Below are 18,793 nucleotides of genomic sequence, written 5' to 3' on the forward strand. Positions count from 1 at the left end.
TCTCTGGCAAATTTAATGACCAGATTGTCCAATCAGGGATCCGTTATACTGGATAAGATATACAACGATTTCACCAGGAATTGAAGCCTATCCTGCATAAATTAGAATCTTGTTAATGTTATACAATCTTTTCAAGTTGAGTCGTTAACGTTGTTTGCTTTTCTTCTTATCATGATCGTTTCATTATGAGCAAAGACTGACATGACATAATACATTTGATTATTTGGGTGTTTTAACCACAATATAACGATTTAAGATTTATCTTAGAAGAAAGTGGAAATCTATTTCTGTCCATTTGTGCGAACGGAACCGTGTATTAACGTGTATACTAACCTATAACGCACATAATACTACGGCACGTCTCTTAAAATGTAATAGCTTAAAAATTGCTCATACTTTCCATTAGCTTCGAAAGGAATATCCTTAGTTTAAATATATAGCGTTTGGGATGGTATTAAAACAACTTCTATCGTGTCACCAATTTAATCACTAACGGCTGGTAACAGTTTCATCGTACTAATGAATTTTTGTGTCTCTAAATTCCTGTCACACCCACAGACAAGATTGGCATTGTTCGTCATAATGACGTCACACGTTTTAACGGGTATACACCTCGCTAAGATGGTAGGTACAACCTAATGACGACGTCAGCCGTCTGTGTTGCAAATACTGTTTACCATGGTTCATCATATGACGCAAGCTGTGTGTACGTAATGCCTACACTGTGTTCCGATAGCTCGTCGCAATGATGGAGAACGTACAAATTTGACACAGTGCTTATGTACCATTTGATGTAGTAACGAGCCAGTTGGAATATTTCATGTCGTGTTAAATGGGGCTGTCCAGGGTTACAAAGCTATCAACCTAAAACGCTGTCATAGATACAGGTGCTAACGGGGCCGTAAACAGATATCTACGACTCTTGGTCCGACACCGTGTGTGCTATGTATTGTCTAAAGTGTAGTTACCGAAGCCGTAAAATTTAGCAGTCAAATGTCTAAAAATGGCTGATTGATTGTTAAACTATTTGTCAAGAAGTAATATTAAGGCTGCCTTCGCACAACAACCGTCGTCAGATAGGTTTAATTGAAAAATTCCAGAAAATGCTCAATCGTTTCCTTCAAAACCATCCATACTTCGGCTTAAAATCGTGCATGTAGTACTAATCACACGTTCCTACTGATTGATATGCCAGCTGTTAATTTAATGCATGTTGGGATTAAGAAAGATGTCATGTTTTGTAAACAAAGAACTTCTTTTTTCTTTAGAAACAGGTGGCAAGCGGTGGGAAGAGGAAGAGGCAGGTTTAATCTCGCATGTACGTCATATGTATCCCTCACCCCGCCCGTACACCCACGTTAATCAGTTATTAAATTCTTACGCGCTACAAAATTGGAAGTTATCCCGTGAACTAAATCAAGAATTACGCACGTCACAAATGGCAGAGTTTGATTACTGTTTTTTCTTAATATACATTTTTTTTTTATCAATCTTCTCTTAATTTTGAGATACAAGACTGCTATCTTGTGGAACAGTACAGTAACACCCAGTGATGTCATATCATATTTAATAATTTGTGTGGGTGAATTAACGATATCACACACTACAATTTTCTAGGAACGTACTTTATATGGATGACATGTGTCTTCATGCTCTGGTCTGTATCGTGGATCAAGCTAGTTATATATCCATTCGCCTCTTCATATTTGTGGTGTTACTACCATTGATAGTGAGATATTATACAATAAACAAATCCCTCCAGGAGAGATAAAACTCGGAGAAAGAAGAAGGAGAGAGAGAGAGGGGTGGCGGGGGGGGGGGGTGGGAGGAGGGAAAGGGAAAAGAGAAAAATATTCCACACTCTTTAGCTACAAAAATATACACCTCTTCTTCGGGTGTTTCTTTTAACCAGTTGTGCCTGCTCGTATAGATTGAAGAATAGTTACATCCGGCAATATTGATTTGCAATCTATAAAATAACTTGCGAAGGATATTTTTTTAAAGTTATATTTAATTATGTAGTCGTGTAGATGTTTATAACCCATATATCATTCACGTTTTGCGCAACAAGATAGGAAACAAACAATAGCGCCCTCACTTAATTTGTTCCCACCTTTTGTAATCTTACACTCCAACTTTAAGTCGCAACATCTCTCACTTTTGATGGGACTTACATTTAAAGACCACCCGCAGCTTATAATTGTTTTGATGATTCAAATGTTCTTCGTATGATTACAAGAGTTGTTATATCATGTGATGTATCTATGAGACCACTTTGTATAGGTGATCAAAGGGTACATGCGAATTTTCAATTCAAATGAATTATGCTTCTCAATCATAATCCACTTTCCGCTCAGTTTACTCGAGTTACTAGTGTAACCAGTGCCTTATTGAGGGCGCCGCCACTTGGACCGCGGACCGCTCCTTCCCTTAATAATCGCCATCTGATCACATATGGGAATGTGATATTTCCAACTGTCTCTGCGCGATCTGAATACCTGAGATGTGTGCACGTGATATTCAATTATACTTGATTATTTGCGTAACACAATAGTGGTAATACAGCAGTTATACCTAACAACCTTATAATGTTTCAATTGTAAAGTGACCACGTTTGTGATATGTATGTCTCTATAACGTTATAGTGTGTTTCTAGTGGTAGATTATGCTGAAATGATACCCACATATGCATGGTCACGCCAACTTTTTTTTTATAGCAAATCCAGTCCTAAGTGCAGTTTGCAGTGAACTTTTTATAAGGTTTTTCTTCTACAAAAACGTGATATTAGGTGTTAATTCACCTCAATAATGAATGGCCCTAATTATCTTTCCAATTGGTATATATGGGTATAGTTGGTAAGAGTAGGTATAGGCTTACATCTGCTATATTGAGACTGTGTTAGGTCTAGACTAGTATAACTGTCCTTAGTACACTGTAGTTCATTTATGCATTATATATGCAACAACCTAACACTACAGTTTCTTCTCAAATAAAACTATGTATCTATCCAGTTATACTTAAATCCTTTCACCACTTTATTATATCATTATACAATGGCACAAAGAACAAAACATGTATTTCGCTCTCATAACTTATCTACAACAAGTCACGTGGTTTTCATATTTTGCACTCTATTTGCACCTAACAAATGTATGTTACTTTTGCTATTTAAATTTTTGTAAATTAACCTGTAAAATCTATCCATTTAAAGACCACCGGCAGGGTTACAACAATTTCTAATTAAATACCTAATTTTGGCGCAAACAATTATTGTCCAAAGGAAATTGCTTTTCTTTGGTGTTTAAGGATCTTTTCAGCACAATTTCGAAATTTAAACACGTTTACCTAATTGGAATTTTAATGAGGTTGCTATATTTTTCAGAATTTGTTCATTTTGGGATTGTGCAAGGTACTTCAGGAGATGTGTTCTAAAACGGACAGAATGATTAATCCAATGTTTGTAAGAGAAGAAAAGCCAAAACCAATGTTTTTGTCAATGCGGTGCTTTGTATTGAGTTTGTTACAATATGTGTATACTACATCCCAGTGGCGTGCGCAAAGAGGCGTGCGTGGGGGTGGATGTGGGGGAGGGGGAGGGCCTCCAAATCCATCGTCAGTCAGCGGAAGAACCTTCAGTAGGGGAACTTTTATATTCATGTACGGGATCCAGGGGTTTGGAGAGGGTACACTCTGCTTCAACCTAACAGAAAAATTCAAAATTAGATGTAGTATGTCTAATCGCTAAAAAAAATGCGACAGATATGGACAAGTTCGGTTGCAGATATCATAAAGTTATTCCTAAATACTCAACTTCCAAACAATGCCAGATTCGTTTTCTAACTTCATTCAGGTGGGTAAACCGCCTTCGATAATGTACATATACGGTATTTTGCCTGTGAAATGTCGGCGCTACTCGTTCGATAAAGTTCCAGCTTGTTTGGTGCATACATTATACTTCCTGACAAGTGAAGCCATGCAGACACTACAAATATAAGAATTTGTTTTTTCTCCTGATATTTCAGTCTGTGACGAAGCAAACTGCAACATTCAGTCCATATGTTATTAGAAGGAGAACCTCAATTGCAAGAGTGAACGAAATATTGACCAAACCTTAAGAAGGATTTCAAATTGAACTGTAAAAGCCCTACAAGGACATAATCTTGGCGTTCTTGATAATTACGTTAGATTAACTTACGTTAGTAAAAAGAAATTCTCTGCAGATTCAAAGTCATGATTTATTGCCTTGTTTAATATTTAGTAATTACTTTTTGCGTTTTTTTTTTTTTTTTTTACTAATCACTAAAGTCACGAAGAGCCATATTTACCTTTAATAACATATAAGAGTATTTGTCGTAAAGTAAGCAAGTTTTCATTTTGTTTAGATTCATGTGGTTGAATGTATAAGCTGTTATATCTTAAGAGACAGAAGTTCATCCTAAAATCAACACAAGGAAGACTTTAAGCAGACCTTGTACTGTTGATACGTTATAGTGCAACAAAAAAGATATTTTGAGTTAAAGGAATACTTCGCCGCCTATTCCGTAGTATTTAAAGATATTAATATATGCAAAACTTCTGTATGTATGTATGTATGTATGTATGTATATTAGATCCTCCTGCAAGCAGGAACTCGCGAAGAAGCCTGTAACAAGTCTTTTTGACTAAATCAACGATGTTACTATTAATTCGTTTCTTCTTCAACACAAGCAGTGCTATTGTAAAGAAATGTATATAACGGAGCACACGTACGTGACATTCAACACCGGTTGCTATTACCAATTTGTAATTGATATTAAATCGTTACTTGAACCTATAACAGTTTTACGTTTCTCTTCTGGTTTTGTTTGTGTATGAGGTTCTGATGAGCTGACGTAATGGTCTCTGTGTTAGACTGATACATCCAGCCACTTCAATTGATAAGCGTCTGGTATTTAAAGGGTCATTTCTGTATTGAAGTGTTTAACTTTCTGTAACATATCAAAGCCATATCAAAGTGAATTTCATGCTTACAGTCGTCCTTTAAGACACGGATGTACTAAGTCTGTAAATGTGTGTTTTCTATTCATTCACAGATATATAGGTCTCCGCAACAGGTCATCATGTTCATAAAACTCGTGAAAATGACTTCTAGACAGTCGCATGGCTTACTTCACAGTCGAGATATTTACATACAAATGACTTTTATTCCAGATGAATTTGGTGAATTTCCAACTCCAATCAAGGAAAAAGCAACGCATGTTTCCCAAATGCTGACATAAAAAATAAACGAGAGAAGAATAGCGGAGCAGTACGAAATCATTGATTTAAGTGGTTACGTAATGTCATTTGCAGTATGTACCGGGTCATATGTACGCATCTACACATAACAGGTGTTCATATGAAGTGTTACATGGACCAATACAGTGTCGGATATTATATAATGTGAAGAAGGTAGAGCTACAGTATAACAAATGGAAACCAGTGATATGAACAAAGTGGGGAAGGTGTATTCAGTCGGGGGATATTTTACATACAGTCAGGAAGAATTAGACCACTCCGTCACTTGAATGCTCTGACCACGTGATGTCGGAGGTCATACAGGCTAGCTGAGGATGTGATCTAATGGTCGGTGCCTTGGTCTAAATAGTCCAGTAACTTTTATCGATGAAACTATGACGTTGAAAAAATCAAGCATGGATGCATAATAGTGGTCCTTTTTTAAAGGTAATCACTATTGACCCCAAATTTTAGCTTGCTCAAAATTGCTAGAAATTTTAAAAAGGGCACTCACAGGGGCTTTGATTCTCCAACTTATTTTTTAGATATTCAGGTTTATTACAATAGATAATTGAATATCTCAGTATGAAAAATTACTTTCGAAGTGCATGGACGTAGAATGCTGTTGAAATTTGAGCATCGCTGATCATTATTTGAGCATCTCTGACTTATTTCTATCTATTGAGGGTTATTGCAATAGATAATTGAATATCTCAGGATGACAAATTACTATCGAAGTGGAAGTAGAATGCTGTTGAAATTTGAGCATCGCTGACCCGTGTTTGAGCATCGCTGACCATTATTGGGGCATCGCTTATGATGAACATTAAAGGTAATATTACCACTCTAAGACAATTTGGATAACTTTGTTCAGAATTCAATAAATCCAAATGCTTTATAAATACTGATATGGGCAGAAATACCACACAAGTTATATAAAGATTGACGTCAAATTAATGTTATTAACATGTGTTTTCTATAGGCGTCTTTTCATTCTCATAACAAACTCCTATATGTCCTTATTAGCATGAACAAACCTTCCTACTATGACAGAGTACTTGTTGCACAAATAAGTTTATAATAAAAAAAAAACCTATCTACATTTTGTGACTTTTCGAAACATGTTTCTTCTGGCTAATTCACTCAATTATTTGGTTTTATTCCACGCTTATGTGATATTGCTTCAGGTACCAACACCTAAAATCTTGCAAATAAACTTTGATTTCCAGACAAGAGACGAATAACCTCGCTGAAAGGTGACAATATATGTATTATTTCACTTCAACACCGACGAGATACTAAAATATTCATAGTTTCCTTTACTATTACTATTGTTTTCACTTGCCGATATACGTAGACACACGTCATACATGCAATCATAGAGGCCAAAGGTCATATGAGGTAACCAGAGGTCAAAATCTAAAAGCCTTGTAATACGATTACTCCCCTAAAGTAAAGCGTGTACGAGTTTCATACATACAATTTGAATTAAAAGTTATTTGAGGTCGACAGAGGTCAAATTCTGAAAAGCTTGTAAACCTGATGATCAAAAAGTAAGGCGTATATAAAATTCATACTCGTTATGTGAATGCACCTTATTGAGTACCATACACATGTTGATTTTTGTCAAAGGTCATTCGACGTCAAAGTCTAAATACTTACAAGCATGATCAAAACTTAATCTTGGTTTTGCTACATTGGCCTATTGGTAGGTGGATCCATCTTATTACGTACAAGAACCTTGTGTTCTCAGCAAAATGCGTCACGGAATCTCTTTCTTGCTCACCATTATTTTACTAACACCATATTAGTACTGCAGCCAGGGTAGTTTACCATACCATGTCAACTTTCAAGAAAGACACAGATATAAAGAGATAAAGTTTGTGAGATTCAGCTTCGAAAACGGAAGTGGCTCGGTTCCTTTGTTAGGCATTCGGTACAGTTTGTTGCATGGTCGATCAATCAATGAACTACAATAGACCAATCAATCGATCAACTAATCAGTCATTCAATCAAACGAATAAGTAAACAAATATTTTTCTCATTTTTAATTTTCTTTATTTTGTTGTTTCTATCATTAGTATGTACAAATCCCTAGAATCAATTCATATGGAAAAGGTTTGGGCCGTTTGTCGCATTAAAACAGTGTGCAATATGTACATAATGATTCTACGATACAAAACTCAGTCATATAAAGACATTCCATTCTCTTGACGGGAGGTGGGGCGGGAGGGGGGGGGGGGAGGGAACGATGATATTTCTATAGACATTATGTTTATGCACATATTCGTTGCTAATCTATGTACGATCTTCACACAGTCAAGTACCCGTGATAATTCCTAATTACTTGTTCAAGTAAATTTTGCAACAAGCTTCTCAATTTAAGTGATCTTATCGCACCAATCTATTGAACACCATCCTAGTACTACACTTCTAGTAAGCCTAACGTTAGGAATATAGCTACCTATGGTAGGCCTACTGATAGGCTAGGCTACTTAAGTACCGTCTAAGATGTAATAATCAAACGATGCGGAATTCATCGCCTTGACCAACTACAACCTTTCTATTCCGAATCCTTTGAAACAATAGCTCACTTACCGTGTACTGCAGTGACATCCTTTATATTTTCAGTGATTGGAACTACATGTTTAACCCCATAGCAACCGCATTCGTTCGGCAAACTGGCCGTACGGTCCTACGTTGTAAAGCTAGCCTATATGTGCGATTAAGTGAACACTACATGTACTTAAACTGTTCGTGATGTGTAGCATAGCGGCAGTGCGGTATTCCCCACAACAGAGTATCATCATCCTACTCAGCATAACCATAATAACTGTCATTTTTCTCAGAATATCGCTTTCTAGTTTACACGAGATGAATCATATAAAGAAAAGTTTGACTGGCAACAAATCTAGAAAATATGAAGCATTCAATACTTATTTAAGTAAACAAACCTCGAACGAAAAAATAAGAACTTGGTCACGTGTTCTTTGTTTCAAATAGCTGTAAGATGGCGATCTGTCACTAATTTTTGGACCCCCAGTCCAAAAAAAAAAAAAAAAAAAAAAACAGGCGAGTCCGATTAAACGACTGAACCAATCAGCACAGTTTTGTACATGGCTGTAAAGCTTGTATAGTATTGTAAAGCTTGTATAGTTTTTCTAGTTAAGCGATTTGACAAAAATGTCATCATATTTTTATCTTAATTTCCCATTGCAATGATATGAAAAAAAACCAAAAAACAATTGAACCTCAATGCTGACAAGCCTTCCACTGATAATTAGCAATTACATACACTAATTAGCTTTGTAGTAATTGTTTGTTTAAAGCCAAAAAACCCCATCAATAAAACACTGTTATCTATCATATTACTTCCGTGGTCTTTGTTGTGAGGAAACAATACAATAAAAAGCACATTTTTAAATTTTGATTGAATTACAAAATATAACAAACGTATAGTAAATTTAATGTACCGCAAGATGTCTATGAAAACTTCCTAAATTTACACTCATTGCCAATCTTTCGAAACGAAAACAGTACGTATAGGTATATATACACCTCCCTGCATGGTTACACAGATCGACTGATTGTTCCATGTATGGTTTTGGAGTGCGATTTGCATCCTACTGAATTTACCAATCAATTCTATAAGCTACTTACAAACCACCAGAGGAATTCACTAAAATTTATCAAAGGATGACCGTCTAGTCACAAAATTATTTCTCATATGTCACACCCCATTGTAAACCGGTGCTATGTGTGCAGCTTTCTGTTCCACCGATTTCATATCGATATTTTTTTCTTTCAAAATCAGAGTCTCATCAAAGTTACTGGAAAACATATTCCAGCGCACATTACATTATAGGCTTATATCAGTTACTCAGGGGCAACATACATACAAATTAAAAAAAAAAAATGAATTTGACCTCACGTGACATTTATATAAGGCATACTGTGTCGTATTGCTCAAGTTTCAGGGGTTGTTCAAACGTGAGAACCTCGGATCCTTCACTCTTAATTCATCTAAACTGCACTTGATTCAAAGCCAGCAATGCCAAAACGAAAAACCGGACAAAATAACACTGTTACATGCATCGAACCAAGGGAAATGACACTTTGCAAGAATTGCTCCACTTACAATTCTGCAAAATCAGCGATCCCCCCCCCCCCCCCCCCCCCTCCAAACTGAGCTTTTATGTGCCTAAAATATGTGGTTTGCTCTCTAGCACAGCTTTAACTATTTGTGAACACTACGGGTCGAAAAGCTGCTACAGTATTTAAAGCGAGGGCTTGTGAAAATTCTCTTTCGGAAGGTATAACTTATGATCGCACTTTGCACTGTAGTTTCTGCTTCCGCGTCCGAAAATGGCTCCCTTGGTTTGAAATCTTGTTCATTGTTCGTGTACTAATATCCATTTCCCGTTATTTGATTTTATGTTTACCATTTTTATCGCTCAAAAGTTAAGACAGTCAGTTGACGCATTATACAACCACGTGACGCAAATTGAGCAGTCATTACGTTGTAGGTATAAGGAGCTGTTTCTATCACTACGATATTTTGACGTAGGTCTACAGCCATACATCTATAGTAACAACCATTACGAAAAATCAACGTGTGCAGTGTTTTAATAATTTAACATGATAAATAAATTTCGTTTTCATAGACCAAAGGAATCAACCAATGAAAAACCAGAGTGACGATGTTATTTTGTAATACTTTATATACATTCCAGACCTTTCGATTAAGTTTCGATTAAAGGATGACTTTGGGTTTAAGTTTACTGTATTGTAGACCATTCAAGCACACTGCTATCAATACAGGCTGTTTTTTCTGTAACACTTCCAGTCTCTTTTTTTTTCAGAAAAAAACCCTTTGAACAAGTGAGGTTCATTAATTAAAATGACTGAACTATTCAGTCTAAAACTACAGCCCATTTGGTCAGTTTACCAAGATGCAACACAAACAAAACTCGTTGGCAAAAATACGACTTTGATTACCACAAGTGACATGTTTACAACACATTACACATTTGACAAAGACAAATGTCATCCAAGCTTACCATGTGGTTTGTATTAAGCTATAAAACAACATGTTTTGGTTGAGTAATCAGAATTTATAAAACAATGGATTGGCATTAACATTTATGCCTGTACTGAGAAGCAGACGTCATCATTATTTTCTGTAGTCTTAACGACGCATTCCAAAGATTTTAACTTATTTTGCAGATGAATATCTTAAGAAACTCAATAGCATATTGAACCATCACCATAGCACTAGAAATATCAATTGGACTAAGGCATTCAAGGCATGTTGATTCTAATTCGAATATTCATGCAAAACAATGCAAACTGGCAGTTTGGATGAAAAATGTTGGAACCAACCCTTTAGGAAACCCTAAGCACTGGGACCTTGCTCCAATTAACCGCCTATTATCTCCTCGCTTCTGAATGCATTGTACATATTCAACGGAAATTCCTTTGGGCGCCTTGTTGTTTTATTTCGAGTGTAATAAAAAAATATTTCGTTGAGCTTTAGGAGTACTTTCGTATTTTTTTTATTGCCAGTTGATTTTTCATCCTCACATCTCAGGTGTGAACGGATAATCTCTCATGCTGTGATCTCAATAGGTTAGAATACTAATAACATCACACGTGACCTTCACAAAACGTTTTCCTGTCGACCAAGTTTACCTCTTGTACGTAATAACGATGAGACTTCTCCTTCCCACCTACTCATCATATTCTCTTTTCATTCATTTCATTTAACAATAAAAAAAAAAAATCATATTTAAAATAAAACATTCTGTTTCCTCTTTGTACACCGGATATAGTACAGTGTAAAGTCCTTTTCAACTCTTTCAAATAACATTCCATTGTGTTAAGAGTTGCCGTTCCATTCATTTTAATGATGGTTCTTAACGGCCACCGTAGATATAAGCTTCCGATAGTCAGGTGAATTCTATAAAACTAAGGAATCAACAACGGATCCTTTCTATTCCAGTCCAGTCGAAGTACAAGTGGGTGATCGAAGAAGTCTTAATTAAAGTTCCGTCATCGAGAACACTTTTCAAATCCGAGGAAGAAAATCAAGCCTCCTCTTTTTCATCGAGTTTTATTTTTCAAAAAGATCTTTATTTTCTCAAGCCGAAGTGAAGATAGAATCCGTATCAAGAGATTTTCAATTTTCCTTGGTCGAAGTACTAAGACCGACATCTTGGCCTTAAAAAGAGATCACTTGTTCTTCTTGACTTAGAAAACAGCCAAAGAAACGATAAGTAAAGACTTAAAAACAGAAGCAGAAATGATCATGTCAGGTAAGACGAATTTGGTTATCCTGGTGTTTGGGATCGTGATAACAGTGGCCGCCGCCAGAAGTCTGGATTTACGAGACTTTAACGGAGCCCCTCAAGAACCAAATGAACAAAATTTTGAAGATCTAGTTAATGAGGTAAGTTTGATCATTAAAGATGAATTTAGAACATGGTTGCCGAGACAAATATGAAGAAAAGTACCTTATCGCCAGAAATTCAAACAATTTGCATCAGAAAAGAAGTTTAAAACGGTGTTATGTTTGTTTAAAATATTGTCAGGAAAAAAAAAGACATCATGGCCGGATTGGTTTAAAAGTAAGCCGTGAAGATTTAAAAAAAAAAAAATGAATAAAACCTGCCAATATTGAATGAGCATTAATGAGTTGTGTTTTTAAAGAGATTTTTATAAACTGAAAACTGGCTTAGTATGGTGACAGTTTATAATACAATCATTGACAATATATTGTTCTAGATTATCAACAGTACTTTTGGTGTTTAACAAAGCAGACGACAGTAGTGACCAAATATTAAATATTGCTGTAAAAATAGTAGAACTAATTTTTCATATGTAATATGTTTTACAAACCTTTCTTTCTCATCAATGTAAAAAAAACTTTAAAAGCAAAGCTTTATCTGATGAAAACGAAATCTCGTGACCCATGATGCTCAGGTTATCAGTTGGTTAAACGGTTCATGTTTAGATACCTTCCTGTTTCTGTTTATGCATATCATATATTGGTTCTTGTTCTCTGTTTTTGTAAATTGATTTTATCACTTCATCAGTGTTATACATCAGTATATTAGAACGCTATAATATACACATAGTGTCAGTGGAATCGCACCGTTTACCAATAACTCTAATAAAAAAGATTAAAAATATACATTGAAAATAGGCGAACATTTGTAATAAAATTTAATGAAACAATTCAAAGGTTCGTTTGGCCCCAATTAGGAGGAGCATTTTGCTTGATATAGCTTTTCTTGTTAAATGCTGCCGTTGAGTAGTCTGTCATCACGAATGCTTTCAATTCATCTGTGTTATCGTTATTAGCTTACGTCAGCTCAAAGACCACAGGGGCCTTCAATAGGCAAGATTGAATTTCTATTATTTTATGCCACGCTATGCTCTTTGCTGAATGATTGGGCTGCTAAGTGTTATAACCATATATCGTAACGCTTGCATACCAACAGAACTAACAAAAAATTGCGTTTACTCGGTAGAGATATAAGCTACTTGTTGATACAAGAAAGAAAAACAGTTTGATAAAACTAATATGAGAGACCAATTTCCTGAAAGAAACGAAACGAAATATTGTCTTTAGAGAACAATTTTATTGTGAGAAAGCTGAATTACAACGAGACAAAAATAAAATAAAAAATAAACAATCAAACACACAAAGAAACTCGCTATATGCAAACGCTCTCTATACGAGTGATATCCAAATTCAAAAAATAAAGTTTGTTATGTATTTTTGCATCAAGAGTAACATTTTGATTATTTGTCGTCAACTTTCTTCCCTTATAACGGTTATTTTGCGATATAAATACCTAAAAATGCTATTAATTAACGCACTGTCACCTGACTACATGCTTGGCGTATCGTTAGTTTCGTTTTGTAAACTATATTTACCGTGAAATACCATATTTTCGTATCGTTTCTCAGTAGAATATGTTATAAAATTCGTATGTCATCAGAGTTTAAGTCTCATCATGTCTCAATAATAATATAGTAAAGTGTATTTCATATGCGAAATTAGCAATTTCATTGCTACTGTAAAAAAGTAACACGGAGATCATGTGAAGCACTTAATAAAGGTTATATATATATATATATCATTTATACAATGTTCAAGTTGAACGCCAATGTTGAAATGCTGATCCAAACAGCCCTCTCGTACATGAACGTCCATTTGTAACAATATAGTTATTAGTATTATTCCATAATTTTGCAAACTGAAAAGACACAATATTATCTCATCGCAAACTTACATAATCGTCACAACGAGCACGATATCCAGATTTGGCTAATATCTTTAATAAGCCAATTCATGGAGCCTGACTTATTGAATTTTCATTGATACAATTGTTTCTTTTGGGCGATTAGTTTCATTCTTTACTACTTTCTTATTGCAGTAATTACAACATATATTAAGCAGCACCGTATTATTCCGCACATCGCTGAACAAATACTCTCATCCGCCATAAGTAATATAGACACACGCAATCAATATCTCTTGACTTTAAAACAGACTTATTAACTGTATTGACCAAAGCTTTAGATGGTGTTTTATACAGCGCAGAGTAAATTTGGTCTTCATAAACACCACCAGATAGTCCCTTACTACTTTGGGAATGGTCGAATATGAACGTTGCTCTGCACTTTGTGGGTTTTCTTGGATTCATTTAGAACATGACACCATCTTAAACCCAAAAGGTGATAGATTTGTCCTCCCGGTATTGTGCCGTGGATGGCTTTCCTCAGTTTTGTCATGTTGCGTCACTTTTCATGTATAGATGGAGGGCATTTTAACAGCGTTCTTAATAGTTAATACAAAACGTTGAGTTTACTCCTACCATTTTCATGCAAAGGCATGGTAATATGGTTCAAGAGTGAAGAAAGAAATAAATAAAAAAGAAAGAATAAACTGCCTGGTTAGAGGTTATACAGCATGTTGTAAAAAGTTGTCGTAATATCCAAACTTTCTTGATCACGTCCCTTATTTCTTAATTAATCCGACTTTCACGCCGTTTGGATTAGGTTTAAAGATGAGCTTAGTCTTAAATTCTAATCCAGCATTAGGTGATTATTACGGTATATGACTCCGTGCTGATCAATATGAAAATTGATTGATTCATATAGAAGGAAATATATCCCTTAATTTGATCACTTTCTATTTCTTGTTCCGTAGTAAATGGAAAAATTGTTACATAATATGATATTCGATTGTTTATAGTCATATTCCCATCTCTACTTACAACAACGTGGCAAAAATTGAAAGAGCAGGGTAGCTATTGCCAGCTTTGTTTTTGTACTATGTACTATTCCGTTCTATATAGGCTACGTGTTTCTCCAGCACTGTCATGAAGGACGATGGAAATTCTACTTACCGCCCTCTCCAACAATTATCATGAATGTTAATGTGCGACTCCATTGACCACCTCAGTATCATACTACTTCCCTATTTAATTTGGCAATCCATTCACTGCCGCAATGTTCTACTGACCGCTCTCTTCAACAATTATCATGAATGTTAATTTTGCGAGTCCATTGACTACCTCAGTATCATACTACTTCCCTATTTAATTTGGCAATCCATTCAATGCCGCAATGTTCGACTTACCGCCCTCTTCAACGATTATCATGAATATTAATTTGCGAGTCCAATGACCACCTCAGTATCATACTACTGCCCTGTTTAATTTGGCAATCCATTCACTGCCGCAATGTTCTACTTATCGCCCTCTTCAACAATTAGCATAAATGTTAATTTGCGAGTCCATTGACCACCTCAGTCAGTATCATACCACTGCCCTATTTAATTTGGCAATCCATTCACTGCCGCAATGTTCTACTGTACGCCCTCTTCAACAATTATCATGAATGTTAATTTGCAAGTCCATTGACCACCTCAGTATCATACTACTGCCCTGTTTAATTTGACAATCTATTCACTACTACCGCAATGTTCTACTTACTGCCATCTTTAAAGTAATTTACATTGTCAGATAATTTGACAAGCCAGCGACCAGTTCATTATTCTCGGTACCTGTTCTGACTTGAACTTCCATACTTTTGACGCCTTTCGGAAGCATCTCCTTTTGTATTACACACCATCAAAATGGATATTGGCTTTTGAGTCTCAACACGCTGTCACTTGATCACACTTTAGTGCAGACGGATTTGTCACTTTCAGTTGTGGAATTGACGGCTGGTAATACTTTAGACGTATCATGTATGAATTGGCGTTAAGTTAAGTGTTCACCATGGTGCTAACATATGTCAAAACGTTAACATTGTTTTCTTTTTAACTTTGCTTTATATTATTTAGTTTGATTTGTCAAATGTAAGCTAGCTCAAAAAGGAAACTATAACTACTTTACTATTAAGTATGAAATAAAATAGCGATGATCGTGCATGAACGAATCAAAAGTTATAATACTCATTATAATGATAATATAAACATTAAAACAGAAAACAATAACACGAGAAAAAAAACTGTTACGTCCCCATTCATGCTGATATTATGACTCAGTATACACCAGCAGCCTAATCACACTAATGTACGCTGGCTAGTGGCAATGTGTCTGCCTCACGTGTCATCTAAAATTCCATTTAGGACACAAATGAATACAATAGATTGAACTTACTATATTCAGGCAATTGTTTAGTCCATTAGTTTCTTCTCCTTAGAGAAAAATACAGTCCTCTAAATTATACGATTTTTGTCGAAAGAAGGAATTAAGAAAGCGACAGCCGCGAAAGGCTTTTACATGTTATTTTCTGTCAATGTCTGCATGTTAAAGCCTTTGCGTATAGGCGACATTCGAATACCTTCTTACTGTATTAGATCTACAATGGTTACAAATACGATACGTTGCGATATGGAGAAAATTAAATATGAGTTTGAAATAATGAAATATGTAACAATATGAGCTCTACAAAGAGGTGTGCCAAGCTGTTTCACCTTCTGTTGATACAAAATGATTGTCCGACCAAGTTAGTAAAATAAAGAGATTTTTCTTACCAGAGTGTTATCATTTTTAATATGTGATGCTGAAATGATTGGGAATATAATTGGACGAAATTAAGCTTTTTTGTGTGAAAAAGGTAAAATATAGAGATTCTTTGTATATATGCCGAAGGTTGTTATGAAATAAAGCGGACCTTGATAGCTTTGCTGAATATGAAACTCAAATATGTTACATGTGATTAATCGATTAAGTACCAGAAGATATCTCTCATACCAGAAAAAAAAGTCTATTGACTGTAAATCTCAACGACTGTCGTGATTTACATGTATAATAACCAAAACTTTTGCGTTTTTTTATCAGAATAATCATACAATTTTCTTCACAAATGTACTATTTTCCCTTCAATTTTACTACCGTTGCAATTAAAAGAACATACTTGGTTGGATTAGACGAGGAAGATATTTTTTGTAAATTTCGTGCATAATGAAAAAAGAAAAGATAAACAGAGTACGATTTTTCTAGGTTGGTATAAGAAAGAAAATAACAAATATTGTTGTTGCACTTTTCCCTGCATAATCTTCAAACTGTTTGTCATGAAAGGAAGGCGAGGTATGCGAGAGGGTGGATGACTAACAAGAGAGAGAGGAGGTGTTAAGTGATATCAAGTACCTAACGAGAATAGAAAGACATTTAAGGTGATACCGAGTGTGTTAGGAAAATAAGATAAAAATACTGCAGAGAAAAGCGGAAAATAGAGATTGATTATGAAAGTATCAAGCAAGAAGGGAAATCAGTGTTTTGAAAATCATATGTCAACTCGTGTGATGACGTAAGATCTGAGCGGTATTTGATTGTATTCGATAACGGAGAACATATTGCATTGTTCATAATGCGTGTGCATTTTCTGGAAGTTGCATATGTGCAGTTTGTAATAGATTTGCGGTACGAATGCAAAATTCTGCACATGAGTACAATAACAATTCCCGTAACGTGAGTACCTACGCGAGAGTGTATAGGCTGTAAGAGTGAGTACGAGTTCGTGTACTTAATCTTACGACCTACATGTGTAACTATTAGATTTAAGAATTACCTCGCGTACGAGTAAAACTCCATGGGGGGGGGGGGTAGGGGGGGGAGGAACGAGTACAGGCAGACAGGAAGGAATGGACAGGAAGGTATCAGTGCGGACTCATGTACTACTAGTCTGCTTTCGAACATATTTCTTCAAAAGGTCACTCTACTTACTTACAGTAAGTCTGCAGTGATAAATGAATCCTTTATTCCTTTTTTTTTTTTTTGGCAGTGAGGCGATCCCCCCGTTTATAGCGCTGTTCAGTTCCAAGCTTAATTTGGTTTTACTGAAAAGGCTTAAAATGGCAAAAAGTAACAGCATATCTCTTAAAGTATTTTTGAAGAATATTTACATTTATGTTAATTTAAAATGTTGTTTTGATGTTAAGACCAGTTTACATGGTAAAATAAACTCTAATGAAGGTAGTATTCAAGGTTATCAAACTTCGAACTTTGTCGCACATTATTGCTGCACCGTATATATACTGTTAGTGCACAATGATCACGCTTTCGAGTCGTGATTTCAGTCTTCCCCTGCAGAATGAATGTCGGGCAAATTTTGGGCCATTTTATAGATGAAATCGAGTTTTTAAGTGAATTACCCTGCCGCCACTCCGTTACTAGAGTGATATTCACTCATCTCAGTGATCCTTACCAAATCGGTAACTAGTGTGTGTTTAAAGAAGCTTATCATATTTGAAGTGATATATGTATATATATATATATGTATATATATATATATATATATTTATACCGACACTGCAGTTGCAATATACAGCTTAAATGCGAATATCAAAATTATCTATTTCTTTTCCGATGTTGATTTAAAGTAAAACGGAGACTAACCTGGCCAGTCAAAACCCCAACTGAAAACAATGCAGTCATCACACCTTACAACGGTTCCATCTATTTTGTTACATTAAGGCCTCTGGCGTCCCTATAAGTATCTAATATAAAACCGTTGACTAGAATAGACTTTCAAGTTTTATCGGTGAATCCAACTAAAATACAACATGCCTCTTTAAAATGAGATTAATTAATGAAATACAGTTCATAAAACTCTCGGGATCTCGACGATCAATCCTTTTATCCTACAACCCAATTCGATAGCTAACATTGTGTGTTTTTACACCTCAAAAACACATTTTTCTCTGGTGATTTGCTTAACCTTTCTATTCGATTCCATGACCATTAAATCTTTCAGGCTGTAGGATATGTTTCAATGTTGTAGGTGTATATATCGCCTGCAGTAAGCCTCAGGCATACAGGCATCTAACAGGCGTCCGAAAATTGCGTGCATCAAGCCTATTGAACATGCCTACTAATGTCTCAATCACGCGCACATCAAGCCTCAAACATGCATTGAGCATGCGTCAAGCATGCGTGCTGAAATATCAATGTTTATATATATCTTGCGCCAAACTTGTGCCTATATACGTGTATCAAGTATAGGTATAGGTAA

General features: G+C 35.5%; 1 protein-coding gene across 1 annotated transcript in view; it reads left to right on the forward strand.

Annotated features, from left to right (window-relative positions):
- Nucleotides 1-11,253: 11,253 nt before the first annotated feature.
- LOC139975972 (uncharacterized) overlaps nucleotides 11,254-18,793 on the forward strand; it is a 49,197-nt gene continuing 41,657 nt past the window's right edge. Inside the window, exon 1 of the mRNA XM_071984291.1 lies at nucleotides 11,254-11,705. Within this exon, the coding sequence (XP_071840392.1) occupies nucleotides 11,559-11,705 (147 nt within the window). The 5' untranslated portion in view covers nucleotides 11,254-11,558. The remainder of the gene's footprint in view (nucleotides 11,706-18,793) is intronic.

This window comes from Apostichopus japonicus, chromosome 11, assembly GCF_037975245.1.
Source record: "Apostichopus japonicus isolate 1M-3 chromosome 11, ASM3797524v1, whole genome shotgun sequence".
Classification (NCBI taxonomy): Eukaryota; Metazoa; Echinodermata; class Holothuroidea; order Aspidochirotida; family Stichopodidae; genus Apostichopus; species Apostichopus japonicus.